A 15558-nucleotide genomic window follows, 5' to 3' on the forward strand; every position below is an offset into this window, starting at 1 on the left:
TTTATGCAAAACCAATAATCAAACATCCATGAAAATGCAAATTTAAGTTATTTATGTGGCAAAAAAGAATGAAATTTCAAATAACTCATTCCTTAAATGATGTATTACACATAACTTATTATCTTCCTAATATTGAATGCTGCATAAAATTATTCAAATATATTTCCAAAAAGTTAACCAAGCAACCGAAATTAACATTATCATAGCTACTGTATTAATTCCATTTATGTTTGACATTTTGTAGGAATGAGAGGATATCCTGGTCAAGCTGGGACTCCTGGGTCAAAGGGATATAAAGGAGACCCGGGAAAAACAGGACGTGTTGGACCTCGAGGTTTTGCTGGGGCTCCGGGACCAAAAGGACAAATGGGAGATCCTGGAAAAAGCGGTAAAACCGGTCAAATAGGATCTGCTGGACCACCTGGACAAATTGGACTTATTGGACATAGTGGTGCCCCCGGAATGGAAGGAGCAGATGGACCACCTGGTGCTAATGGTTCAAAGGGAAAACAAGGAGAAACAGGACCTCCTGGACCCTCTGGAATCATTGGACTAACTGGGCCACTTGGGCCATCTGGTCCGACAGGACCATCTGGGTCATCAGGAGAAACGGGAACCACTGGAACAAAGGGAGCAAAGGGATATTCTGGTGATACAGGGGATCAAGGAAACACAGGACCTCGTGGGGAATCTGGACAAACAGGGCCACCTGGATCCACTGGTCCTAAAGGAGATACTGGTCCTCCAGGACCTTCGGGTACTTAGAATTTAAAATATTTGTAGTGCTGTGTCACGCTCGATTAGATAGAGTTTAAAAGGACATTTAAAGTACGAATTTAAAGAGCGCGTTTCGTCTAGTGTTTGCCTAATGTCTTTTTTATTTTTATATTGATGAATCATAAGTTTTTATGATAGAATGACAAGTGCTCTTGTTTATAAGGGCAAATATGAATAAATCGACAAAGGTCATACTTTTGTTACGTGGTACTACAGGTAAAAGAGCCCTAATAATTTTCCTAACATCAAAATAAAACATTGACCTAATGATAATGCCAGATTCTTTTATGTTTAAATTTATCGTAATAAATGCTCATATTTGTTACAACTGATTTTTGGCACAAATCAGTTTAAATGAGGACAACTTGTTCTTAAATCCCAAAATGGATATTATTTACATGAAGAAACAATATTTCAATAGATAGCATGCATTATGTCTTAACATTAGTTATTTCTAACAAGTTCCATAACGACATAATCACAACAAACATTAACTAATCAATGATTTAATAAAATTGTTATATGAAAACTTCGAATACTGTATTGAAACAAAATTATACAAACCTGCAATGAACTATAGCTTTTGTCGTTAATGAGAAAATGTATCAAAACATTCAAATTTGTGTCTCTTTATCAATATTAATTCAATCTGCAAACAAGCATTTCACTGTACAAACTCTATGATAACTGATATGAATATTACCTCCCTCAGAACCACGTGATAGTTTAGCGTATGAAAAGCAAGTGTATAGATTAATTTCTATCAGAAACCAGTTATCTCTCTAATAAGGGACTAGGGTAACTTAAACAAAAAACTTCGACCTTACATCGGTCTTTGCAATAACGTACATTTTACATTATATTGTTTGAATATTTTATCAGTTTAACTTAATGTTATCTGTTTAAATATCTTACCCATATATTTCAACTGATTAGCCCAATGTGTTCCATGCCCGGACGGATATTCTTTGTTAGATAACCAAACTGTTAGTTCTAATTGTTACTACTACAGTGAAACTATAGTAGACACGTGGGAAAGTGCACAGGTTAGTAATTAAACATTATGTAAGTATCATTTATTTTGATTGCTTGATATCTAATGTACAGTGCTTGAAATGTGTTTACATTCAACCATTCCCTGGAGCACATGTACAAGAATATACTTTTGTTTTTGTTTGCTTGTGTATTTAAAAAATATGTATAACTTATAAAAAATCAGAAGAGGTGGTATACATGCCAATGAAACTCTCACAAAAAACTTAATGGCGTAGAGGTTAGTAATTCAAACTATAGGTCACAGTACGGCCTTCACCAATGAAACTCTCACAAAAGACTTAATGGCGTAGAGGTTAGTAATTCAAACTATAGGTCACAGTACGGCCTTCACCAATCATTAAAACCATAACCGCATAATTATTTATAAATTGAAATGTTAAACAATTCAAATGAGGAAACAAACCACATGGTGTATGTAACACTGATTAACGAAACACAAATGTAATATACAGCAACACACGATAATCACTAAATTACAGGTGGCTCCTGGCTTAAGACAGGCATGTACAGAATGTAGCTGGGTTAAACATGTTAGCGGGAGACCAACCCTCCATTAACCTAGAACTAGTGGTGCAACAGTAGATCATTTGAACACTACAAAATCAGTTAAAAAGGACTTAACTATTCAGATCGATACACAACAGAATATTTTTAAAACAAGTAACAATAACACTGACCAGACTTGGAAGAATATTTATACATTCCTTCTACAAAAAACACGATGTACATATCTAAGAATACTCATAGTTTATGACCGCTAGTTTAACGCCAATAACAAGAAATACAACAACATGTGTTTAGGAATTAAGCATAAAAAACATAACCTAGCTAAACTACAGGTATCAACCGATTGTAGAACTGGGATGCTGTTTATTCCTTACGGAAAGGTTTAATCATTGTTGTCATTCATGAAATGCGACTGTTTTTGTACAACAGCATGGTATAAATGATGAACCATATCATATTGATATTAGTTATGGATTGCATAATTTGAAGTCTTTTCGGTGATGCTCGACACCAACATGTGGTTATATGAATGTTACACACGTCAATGACCTGATAAAATCACCTATTAATACTTCATTGTTTATAATATTTTCGAATCTTAAGTCGTTTAATTAATGTGTATTTGTTGTATAATATTGTGTGTTATAAATGTAAAAACTGGATATGTGTCTCAACATCACAGGCCAATTGTTCCAATACAGACGGAGCCTACCTTTGGAGGCCAAATAGCGAAGCAGAAGCTGAAGCTGTCAGAGATAAGCTTACTATTCGTACGTTATGAGTGTATATAATTCATTCGGGTTTTTCTAACACAAATGCAGCTATTCATCTACATTTCACCCAAGTTTCTGAGATTTGGCTTCTTTAGATATTATATGTCATTATTATATTCAAATTTCTTTTAGTTTAGTAGCATGCAAATAAACACGTATTATATATTCTTTGCAATGAATGCCATTTTATAACTAAAAAAATCAAGATAAACAGGACCTCAAAATGGGGTAGCTTTTGATTAATGAATGTTTATTAAACATGTTAAAAAGACTGAGAAATGTAGTATGCTAAGATCTGTGATAGAAAATATCATTATATCATTGGTGAATTGTTTTTTTTTTGTTTGCTCTTAGTTTATATGTATAGAAACATGTCAAGTAGACATAAACCAATGTTGTTAATGTCTGTGTCATTTTGGTCTTTTGTGGATAGTTGTCTCATTGGCAATCATACCACATCTTTTTTATATAAACCAAGTGTGTTAACAAATACTGAGAGACACATTCTGTTAAATTTTAGTTTCAATCCAGATTTGACGAGACCAATATTCCTACGATTAAAATATTGTAGTTAAATGTAATTTTCAAATTTTTGACGAAACGCGCGTCTAGCGTAAATACAAAATTTAATTCTGGCATCTATGATGAGTTTATTTACAACCACTTGGTCGATGCCACTGCTGGTGGAGATTTAGTTACCTGAGGGTATCACCATCCCAGTAGTCATTGGTATGGTCATATTTATTAATGAACTGTTTACAAAACTTTTGAATTTTTGAAACACTAAGGCTTTTCTACCACAGGAATAGATTACCTTAGCTGTATTTGACAAAACTTTTCAACTTTGTACTTTATTTGGCCTTCACAACCTTTTTGGATTTGAGCGTCACTGATGAGTTTTTTGTAGACAAAACGCGCGTCTGACGTAAATACAAAAAAGATTTAAACCTTGTATCTATTATGAGTTTATATTGATCTTTTTCTCATTCCGAAATTTAGCATTAAGTAAATTTATAGTTAAAATCAAGCTACTTCATGGTGGAAATATCGAAAAAAAAGATTCTTCAGTACGAATGATGAACTCAAAGTGTCAGTCTGATATTCAAAATATATAAGAAAAGAATACAGGGAACCGTTTCAATGAAATTTAAATTGTCCTTATCGTTCAATGTCTATAGAACTTGAATTAGAGTTATTTGATTCACATTACTTTTTTTCATGATCATATTTTTTTATTCAGTAAGGAACGACATCGAAAGATCAATGTAGGATAAAACAAACAAATAGTTTGGGGTGGGATGGAATAGGATTGGTTTGGAGTTTGGTAAAATTGCTGCAAGTTTTGTTCGTCCAAAATTGATTTTACACATACGATCAGTTCATGCGTTATCCATTTCTAGCTAAGGAGTCAAATTGAAGTTCACATTAATACGAATCCAATGAAATCTAATTATTTACTGGCAAGTGAATTGATTTATCCTCAATGTTTCTGAGCCTAATTTGACAAAATTGACCCATACTGGTTTCCTGAAGGGAATTAGTATTTCATTATAACAAATTAATGGTTGAACAAAAAAATCATACTTTATGTTTTTTATATATCTTGTAGATATTGTCCCTTTTATATAATAGTCATTGATGTAGTATCTGATGTTCTTTTGTAACATATTTCAAATGTCAAACTTGTAGTTCGAGGCCTTTGTATACAATAAACATGATAAAAACACAGTTTCATTTGATTTTAATAGTATTTGTGTGTTTGCATACTTTATTCAGAGTGACACACTCCTATAACACGCATAATAATTCAATTCATATTGCAGAGCTGGTAACAATGAATGTCTGGACGGGTGCAAATGATCTGGACAAAAACAACACTTTTGAATTTGTCACAGACGGTGGTCTATTTTCATTCACTGCTGTTCCATTTGGAAGAGGTAATTTCAACCTTTTAAGATAAACAAGCATGCGTATTATAAAAAGTGTTTTTTCTTCATTAAAGTAACGTTTTAGTGTTATAGTATTGGTCATTAAGGAATGCTTAAATATAGTTTTTTTAAAGTCTGATTTCAAAGTAAAACAAAATGGGTAACAAAAAGATTTGAGACATAGATCAATTGGACAGTAATTCAACAGCTAACAAAAAACAAACGAAATAACTAGGTTTACATGTTGTATGCAACACTCAATAGCGTATAAACGTGTACAAAAATTAAGACTTAAATGATCCTGTGCTTAGAAAAACAGTTTGTGAAATTTTTCTGCAAAAATTAAATGAATTAAATTAAAGTCATAAACACCAAATGATGTTGTATTAGTATCAACAAGATGTAAGATGACAATTTCGCATGTCCGTTCATATATATGGAAGACTTATTTTTTAAATGTAAAAATCAAAATAAATGTTTGTATCAATAAAAAAAAACCCAGGTTCAACCCACTATGTTTTTCTTAAAATGTCCTGTTCCAAGTCAGAAAAATGGACATTGTTATATTATAGTTCGTTTATGTGTGTGTTACATTTTAACGTTGTGTTTCCGTTGTGTCGTTTGCTTTCTCTTATATTTGAGTGTGAATTCACATTACTATATAAGACGTGTCACGGTACTTTTCTATCCCAAATTCATGTATTTGGTTTTGATGTTATATTTGTTATTCTCATCGGATTTTGTCTAATGCTTAGTCCGTTTCTGTGTATTTTACATCTTAATGTTGTGTCGTTGTTCTCCTCTTATATTTACTGCGTTTCCCTCAGTTTTAGTTTGTTACCCCAATTTTGTTTTTTTGTCCATAGATTTACGAGTTTTGAACAGTGGTATACTACTGTTGCCTTTATTTATTCAGAACATATTTTTCTTTCATTTGTAATTGTATTTTAACGGCGCTGAGATACTACATTTTAGTGTTGTGTTTCTGCGGTGCCGTAGTCATCTTATATATTTGTTGTGTTTTCCTCAGTTTTAGTTTTTAACCCGAATTTGTTTTTTTCAATCGATTTATGAATTTCGAACAGCGGTATACTACTGTTGCCTTTATCTAGATTTTTCTACTGGTAAAATTTGATTTCTGTCCTTTAAGTAGCAGTTTTTTTCCTCAGAATAAATTATACATATGTATCTAATAGACGCTATTTATAAACAACATCGGTGTACAATAGTTTTGAAGAACTCCACTCATGAACAGTCAAACTCGTTAATAAAATTCATGAAATAATATGGTAACGGTAGTACACTCTGCCTAAACAGAATGCAGGTAAAAATAACATATCTATGTGGTTGGTAAACGGCGAACAGACACCAAGTGACTGCTTATTTGATTTCCTAGATGTGTATAGCTGAGTTTGGCAATGTTAACATAATTGTACTGATCACCAATAAGGCATCCAATCGTCTTTACACATTTGACATTTTCCCGATTGAGAGGTTTGTTATCTCTCATGTTTCTTCTGATTTTTAAATCTGTTATTTTGTACATAATTTATAATTCTTTGTAAAATTGACAATTTGTCCATCATGTTTTTTAGCTACAGCTTCAGCTGCACAACCCGGTTTATGTGTCGCTATTGGAGACTTCTTTGGCTGGAACTGGGTTCAAACAGATTGTGATGCCAGCCGTACGTTTGTTTGCGAAGTACCTACGGTTAGTTTGACATATGCATCATTAATCTTTTTGGAATCATTTTTGAATATTATATATAGTTTTGTATATATCAATAGATATGAACAACAAGTAGATGCATGCATAGATTTCTCAATCATATCGTAAATTAAGTCTGGCTTTTTGCAAAATAAAGGTTCTTAAATTAGTAAGAAATATAGTAAAGCATATTGTAATTAATGATGATATCTGACTGTTATTTATTTCTGAAGGGTTTGTTATCTATAATAAAGTATTCACCAAATAGTATCATTAGTTGAGAGGGTAAAGTTACGATACTTTGAATGTATATCACAGATAGAAGAGCCATTTGTCAGTTCTTAGATATTTGAAGATGTGATATGAGTGCCAGTGAGACAACTCTTCATCCAAGTCATAATTTGTAAAAGTAAACCTAAATAAATATTTTCGTTTTAAAAAGGTCGAAGACAAACTTAACTTTATATACTGACCGACTTTAGAAACGCAACACTAGATTATTTCTTTGTTATTTTTGAATGAATGTGTCACCGTCAAAAGCGATGACTGCCTGTTACAAACGCCAAAATGATTGTCAGAAAGGTCAACAAATAATGTTTTGGGTTCTGTTTTACACCTTCTGATTTTGCATTTGTTCAACTCATCAATTGGTTTTGGCAATAACGCAGTTGGAATTTAAGGGCTTTAAAGATTTTCCTTCAGTGTATTTTTTGGCAGTTCAGTTGAAGGGAAACATTTATTGCATGAATATGTACGCAATGGCACTCGGCAATTTTATAAGTAGTTGACGTTGCGGCCTTTATCATGTCTGGCAAATGACGTTGCAAAATCATATTCTGTTTACGTTTCATTGTCACACCACGTTGATCTGTCTTTCCATTGATGGCCAACAACAAATCTTGTCTACTTGTATCGTTGTCGGAAGGACAGTAAAACGAGTTTCTGATGTCATACAGTATGGTTACAGCACGTTTATGTTTTCGTGTTTGCAGTATGCTTAAGGGCTAACTCAGTTTTATATTTCTCCGTCTTTGCAATATGGAAAATGCAACATTTTTAACTGATTTAAGTGAGGCAAAGAATTAAAAGAATTGTTTCACAAAGCAAAAAAAAAAAAAACTGAAACAATCTTTCATGGGTCCAAAATTTCGCTTAAATAAATTCGTGCGACTTCAAAAATTCGGTATGTTCAATAACCACAAGTAAGTTAGATTTTTTGTAAAAAGAAAGAAGTATGATAAGCATGAAAAGTAGTTGTAAGAGAATCAAACAAGATTTGGTAAAACAAATCCATAAGATGAGTGTTGCGTTTTAAAGTCGTTCAGTATATTTAAAAAAAAAACAACTTCAGAAAAACCACAATAAATCAATGAATAGAACTGAGAAGTACGAACCAAAGCAAAAAACTAGTGATAATATTAGATGATTCAGAAGTGTATGCAGACTTTATTTAACATGTGACACCCGTTTTGCCACTGGCAGCAAGGGATAATATTAAACACTCCTGAAATGTAAGCATACTCTTTTAAACATGCGAAACCCGTCATGACACTGAAAACTATGGATGAAGAGTAAGCAGACTCTATTTGTGACACTCGTCAAGAAACTGGCAATCGGGGATGCTATGAGACGCTCCTTAAATGTAATAAGACTCTAGGATCTGTTTAACATGTGACACCCGTCATGACACTGGCAGCAAGGCATAATATTAGACGCTCCTGAAATACAAACAGACTCAGTTTAACATGCGACAAACGTCAAGAAACTGGCAATCAGGAATGATACAAGACGATCCTGAAATGAAATAAGACTCTGTTCAACATGTGACACCCGTCATGACACTAACAACCAGGGATGATATAAGATTCTCCTAAAGAGTAAGCAGACTACATTTAACATGTGACACCCGTCATGACACTGGCAGCCTTGGTTAATATTAGACGATCATGTAGAGTAAGCAGGCCACCGTTTCACAAAGACTTCGTAAGTCTACGTGTCATCGTAAGTCCATCGTAAATAAATCGTAGGATTTACAGCCGTTTCACAAAGCCGTCGTAAGTTAAGATTATCGTAAATAATGCGTAAATCCTAGCGTAACTTACTACAGCTATACCCAGTCGTAACTCCATCGTAGCTTTTCTACGAAAATGAATAAATCCATCTAACATGACTGCAGCGTTCTTTATTCTTGGTCAAGATGCCTCAAATGTTAGAAGACGACGAGAAAAATTTTCAATATTATAGAACTACACTTAATTAAAGTCTTTCTTCGTTTGATTACATGTATATGCAAGCAACATACATAATGCTAATCCAAGGTATTAATCACTTTTTACTCATTTTATTTCCTACCGGCGTCCGTCTTTACAATTTATTAATAGGCTTTCTATCACGTCCGCGTTCTAGAATCTATTTATAATTATATCACTACAGGCACAGTGGTAATCGATAAAACATTTAAAGAAGAATATTTTATTCCCATTTAAAGAGAAGACAATCAATGAACATAAAATCTGATTTGGAATTATAGTTTCATGGTCAATGGAATTTATTTTAACTATTTAGATATACATGTTATGCCTTTCTAGTGACTATTTTGGGATCGAATTTAATGTGGATGGTATATACCAAAACTGAGGGGTAGGTGGTAAGCTGCAGGTCAATTGGAAGGCGGAGGGGAAGTTAAAGATTGAAAAGTGAAGCATTTTTTTTTTCTGTTTACTTTATTTTTTTAATTTATGGACATCGGCACAGGCAGCTGTTTCTATCCGTGGGAAGGTCGACTTTCCATATGTTATACATATATAGAAACAAGTGCCTGCATGTGTACATCTCTCCTCGGTCCATCTTCCTTCAAGCATATTATTGAGGAAAAGAATTACATAATAGTTCTTGAAAACTGGTCATTATCGTGATGTATGGACTGCCCACAGAACAGAGGTATTGACTAAGATAATGATAATGACTGAGTCGAAGGCGAGGTCATAATCGCTGTCACAGTCAATACAACTGTCCTAAGGGCAATAATAACTAGTATGTTTATTTCATGTAGGAACCATGTTTTTGAAAATTCTCATAAATTCAAAATGTCCAAAGCAAACTCCAGTAGTTGTACGATTTCTATTGCAAAGAGTGAAGATCAGTCGTAGTAATACTGCCATTCATTTTAGTGCAATTTTTAAGTATATCAAGTTCTCTATAATTTTATAATTTGCAAAAAAAAACACATATGGTGAAAACAATTCAACAACTTAAATATAATATTGCAAACAGGAAAATGTTTTCTTAAAGGGACATCTCTCTAAACAGAGAAACTACGCCCCACCGGTCATTAACAGAATAAACACGCTCCACCGATCATTAACAGACATAAACCACGACACATCGGTCATTATCATGTAAAAGTCCGATAACGAACGGTTTTCTGGTCCGTCTTGTTCTATTAATGACCGATGGAATTTATTACTGAAGAATAATGAACGTCATGTGGCCCCTTTTTATTCAATAAGAGAAGCTTATTCTCAACCGATATGAAATAAAGACAATTATTCCATACACAATAACCGTTTATGTATACAAAACTGTTGGAGATGTAGGTTATGCGTAAATAAGACAGCAAACAAATGACAAAGACATGCTTAGAACATCTAGAGGGCAACATATAGTATAGTTTTCAACAATATTCGATAGGTGTCTATGTTCCAGACCATATGAGTATTTGGACCGTACGCGTACTTTTTCAAAATACGCACACGGTCGGACTGTATTTATTTGAAATAACCCGATATATGAGAGAATCTAAAGCAAAATTAATTAACAAAATAACTGAACTCCGCGTTTTCTGCATACCAAATATTGAACTGGTCCTTATCAGAACTAGTTCATTGATTTGAGCCATGCACATACTGTTCATTCACAAGCATCGGTATTATCCTCCAAAATCACGATCTTGCAGGAGTTGACAAATCTTGACTTCCCATGTCGTCCACTATTGCAGAAAAAGTTATCTTTACATTCTTTACGTCATATATTGCTACCATTTAGTGTAACAGAAACGTTCACGTTAAATTAGAAACGCGCACTATCAAGTTTTTCCTGCTTTGCTTGTTGGGTAAATTCAAAGCATAACACACAAGTAGAAATGTCGAGAGATTCCGCTCCAATATGATTTTATAATTTACATAGTATATTAAGGATGTCTGCTGCTCAAAATCAAAATAACAAGAATCATTCAAACTATGCATTAATTGATAGGGCTGATATGTTAGTTAAAAAAAAATAATATAAAAAAAAATTTTCGTGTCCAGTTTTTTTGCGGCCGTAACATCTTTACGTCCACAATAACATGCATTGGAAAATCAGCTGTTTTTTCAGGAAGGGGTGGCCTTGTTTGAAATACAATAAACATTTAATGTTACAACATAAACCAATTTTTATTCCAATGACAAGCAACAATATATGTTCAAGTTTAACAATGTTGGAAATTTTTTTACAATACTAATAGTGATCTATTCTATTTTTGGCAATAAATAATGTAAATAAAAAGTACGGGAAAACATTACTGAAAACATATTTTTGATTTTTTTACTAATAAGAAATAACAAGAAAATCTTATTCCTTTACAAAATTGATGCTTCATAGAGTCTTTTTCAAAAAGAAAAAAAAGAAAATTTATGTTCGTGTGCAAATTTTGAGTTAAATCCAAAATAATTTAATTTCACAAAAAAGTACGGGAAAATGTATGATTTTTTTGTATTTTGTACCAATAAACGAGTTATTTTTACTAAACCTCTACTAAAATTTTTAAATTTACAATTAAAAAATCCATATTGATTCATATATAAATGGTCTTGTACTGTTTACAGTTTTTTTTCTCACTTTTGATGGCATCTTTTCCAACTATATATCTGATCAATTTGATAAAAAAAATTAAAAAAGCTAAAAAATGTGACTATGAGAAAATTGATATCCCTATCATATTTTCATATCAATGTCTAAGCAGCTAATGTAGGCCAGATTAACTTTATTCTTTATCACCTAGGGTGTTATAACTAAGTTCTTATGATTTTTACCAGCAACAAAAAAAAAGGGGGGGGGCAATCATCAAAATGAAATTTTCAATCAACAGGCCCACAAAACATCTCCTTGACCTAGATGGAAAAAAACCAAAGTGGAAAATTTTCTTCTGTCTATTTTTATAATGATTTTACATGATTCACGCTTTGCCTACCCCAAAGAGATGGAATCCCCTGTTCAAGGATGATAAGTCACTAAATATTGACCTTATATCAGACTGACCTTTGCATGAATACATAGACCAAATACAATTGCCCAAAACAGACTTAATAAAATATTAACCTGGTCATTGAACCATAAAAATGAGGTCAGGGTTGGATGACAGGTGTCAGACTGAATTACCAGTACATCTTACCATTGGACGAATCCATAATCAAAATATCATTAACTTACAAGTATAGTTACAAAGAAACAAGACCTTATCCCAAAATCTAAATGTGGTCAGTGGACCATGAAAATGAGGTCAGGGTTGGGTGACAGCTAGGTGTTAGACTGACTTGAGAACCTTCCCTGTATCCCACAGACAAAATATTATTGACCTACTAAGTATAGTTACTGAGTAACAGCAGGGACAAAACTTGAAAGTAGCCTAGTCGCTCATGGCCCCTAGATTTTGAGCATGAAAAACTGACCTGATCACAAAACTTTGATAAAAGTTTACACTGCAGCCATTAGAAAAGCAATCCATGTGTCTTGCTATCCGTGACTTTCTTTACAGGTGAGACAAAAATTATCAAGTAACATTGGTTGATATGAGGGATACAATTACAAATGATAAAATTTTCAGAAATGAATATATTAGGGACGGACCATTTAACTTGCAGGGGGTGGGTGGGTGGGTGAGGGGGGGTTGCATGGTGTTTTCGTTAATACATATTTTGATTCTGAATTTTGAGAAAATAAATAATTTGGCCAGCAAGGGGACAAAAAAAATATTCTGACACAGGATATTTACCATAAAATAATTTGTTGTGCTACTTCTCAAATATAACTAAATTTGCATGCGTAGCGTGCAAAAAAATATTCTGACCAGAAAAAAAAACCATGCCCCCCCCCCTGCAATTAAATGGTCCGTCCCTAACACATAAAGCAGCTGAGGTAACAGGATTGACTTTATTGTATTTTGAAGTAAATATATATGCAGTGTACTATTAAAAGAACAGAAAAATAAATCATCACATTATCCTCAATGTCAAAATACAAATATTCTACATCCTGATCCACTTATCAAGTCATAACAATATTGGCATACATCAAAACTCAATTTGAACAATGGAATGATTCGATCAGAGGTATATCCCAATAAAAAGATCTCACATTTTGAAATCTGATACATGTACATGCATTTGTGATAAAAGTTATAAGCATTTTGGCCAGTCATGACAAAATCATAATAATAAATGCACACAATGATTTCTGAATTTACAGTAAACAATTCTGACATTACAATTCTTTCAAAAAGTCTGAAACACTGTCAATAATTTTTGCTGATTTGGTTACTCTGGCTTTGGACCCACAGGGTTCACTAAAAATATCTTTAATACCTGTTCTACCATTTCTGGAATAAGCAAGTTGTAAATGACTTAAATTAAGTCCACTTCTGGCAATACAATTTGCCGTTCTTTTAGTTACAACTTTATCATCCAACATCTGTTTTAGTGAAGGCACATTTTTATTCATTTGTTTTAATGACACATAATTATAACATACACTAAGCTCTGATTGAAAAGCTTTCTGAACATCTGTAAAATTGTCAATTTTTTCATTGACCAATCTAAAAAGTGCATTAACATCATCTTCAGCATTGTGGGCATCATAAGAAAGGTTAATTAATGTGTCACACAACTTACATTGTGAATATGAGCCAAGATTAGGAAAAGAAAGTTTAAACAATTTTAAAGTATCAACAAAGCCAACAATTTTGCTTTGAAAATCATCAAGCAAAGAACAATTATCTAAGGCATTGTACAAAACAGGACAATCATAATTATATATGTTATGACCAAAGATTACATTATTGGTTGATTTTTCTAAAAATGAAATAAAACCAGTCAGTCCTTCCTTCACTCCAACAGCTGGGACTATTTTGTCAAGTAAATACAAAGAACCATTTTGGAATGTCAATCCTGTAACCTCAGCTGCTTTAGGTGTTATTTCACGGGCTGGTAGAATGTACTTAGAAAATGTTTCCAGACCTCTCCTTGCTGATATCTGCGTTATATGTGAAGTTCTACCTGAAGAAAGAAATAAAGAAAATAATGAAATATATTTTACAGAATGGAAATAATAAATTATTCCTACATGCTGTTTTCTTTGTATGAATTGTTGGTGACCTGCATGCTGATTTTGAGTGGTGTGATGTAATGGGAAAGATTTAGTACTAATCTTCATGAGGCCAAATAAAAATATATGTGTGGTTCCAGTAACCCTACCGTCCCTACTTTTTCGGCTTAAAAATAGCCTACCCTAAAGATTTTATTGTAATTTTTCATCAAGCACTGTTAAAGTCAGAATGTTGCTCCCATAGACATGATAGACTCAATGTAAAAAAAAAAACATAAAATAAAAAAAATCCCTACCTACCTACCCTAACTTTTTTTCAGATGTAACTGGAACCACACATACTTTTTTATTTGGCCTGATTCAAAACATTACCTAGTCAAATTCAAATGTACTTGTTTGAAGCCAGGAGCCTTTAGTTTTTCAATGACTATTTTTTGTTGTCTGTCGGAATGTGGAAATCATCAATGCTGCAAAATGCATAGTATCTCAGTGACACAAATTTTAACAAGAATCATTCATGCATAAAAAGGACAAAGTGTCCTACCATACTGTACTACTAAAGGTGGAGTATTCTTGCTATAAAATATTGTGAAGTTCTCGATGCAAAATGGACCTAAATGCAAGATTAAATATTGTCTTTTCTTTAGTGAGGGTTTTGTTTCTATAAGCTCCTTTTTTACCTAGTCCTGTAGCTTCAATGTCAAAGTAAATATGTGTCATTGTTGATACATCAGGTTTACTGTCATTCTCTACTGGTTTGTTTTTAGGTGCAGGAATCTCCAAAATTTTCTCGTCACTATCTTCAGTCGCAGTGTCAATCATGGTATTGGACTGGTAACATACCCCCTCTCGTACCTCAAAAGTGGAACTAGACTGATTGCTAAAAATAAAAAAAAGGATAAAAATTCAAGCACAATAGAAGGGCTTTATAGTCAATCCACTTTTAAAAAATGACCTTAACATTTTGGTAACTGACCTTAAAATTAGTATTTCTAACTGATCTAAAGTCTGAAATGATGGATAAATTAAAATATAAATGTTATAATGCTCCGTGTTGAAGGCCGTACTTTGACCTATAATTGTTAACTTTTATACATTGTGACTTGGATGGAGTTTATTGTTGTCTCATTGGCACTCATATCACATCTTCTTATTAATTTTATAGTAATACAATAATTTTTAGGGTATCCATTGCACTATTGCGCAAAGCTTTTCAGAATCTAAACATATTATTTTATCCAGGGATCACATTATCTAGAATGAAGAAAACAGTTTGTAAGTTAAAATTAAACCACATTCATTGAATTTTGATAGCTGGAAATACATTTTTTATATATCTCCTCATGTAACCATCAAGTTTGCAATTGAAAAATTAAAATTATATTCAAAATCACAAACTGGGTAATATATGTCCACAAAGAATGTGGTGCAAACTATATAACACTTACCG

The 15558-nt window shown here is 32.9% G+C and overlaps 1 protein-coding gene across 1 annotated transcript; it reads left to right on the forward strand.

Annotated features, from left to right (window-relative positions):
* Positions 1-246: 246 nt before the first annotated feature.
* LOC143055230 (uncharacterized) lies at positions 247-765 on the forward strand. Its single transcript, XM_076228363.1, has one exon. The coding sequence runs from the start codon at positions 247-249 to the stop codon at positions 763-765; it is 519 nt and encodes a 172-aa protein (XP_076084478.1).
* Positions 766-15558: the final 14793 nt, after the last annotated feature.

The sequence above is a fragment of the Mytilus galloprovincialis genome, chromosome 12 (assembly GCF_965363235.1).
Source record: "Mytilus galloprovincialis chromosome 12, xbMytGall1.hap1.1, whole genome shotgun sequence".
NCBI classification, from domain to species: domain Eukaryota; kingdom Metazoa; phylum Mollusca; class Bivalvia; order Mytilida; family Mytilidae; genus Mytilus; species Mytilus galloprovincialis.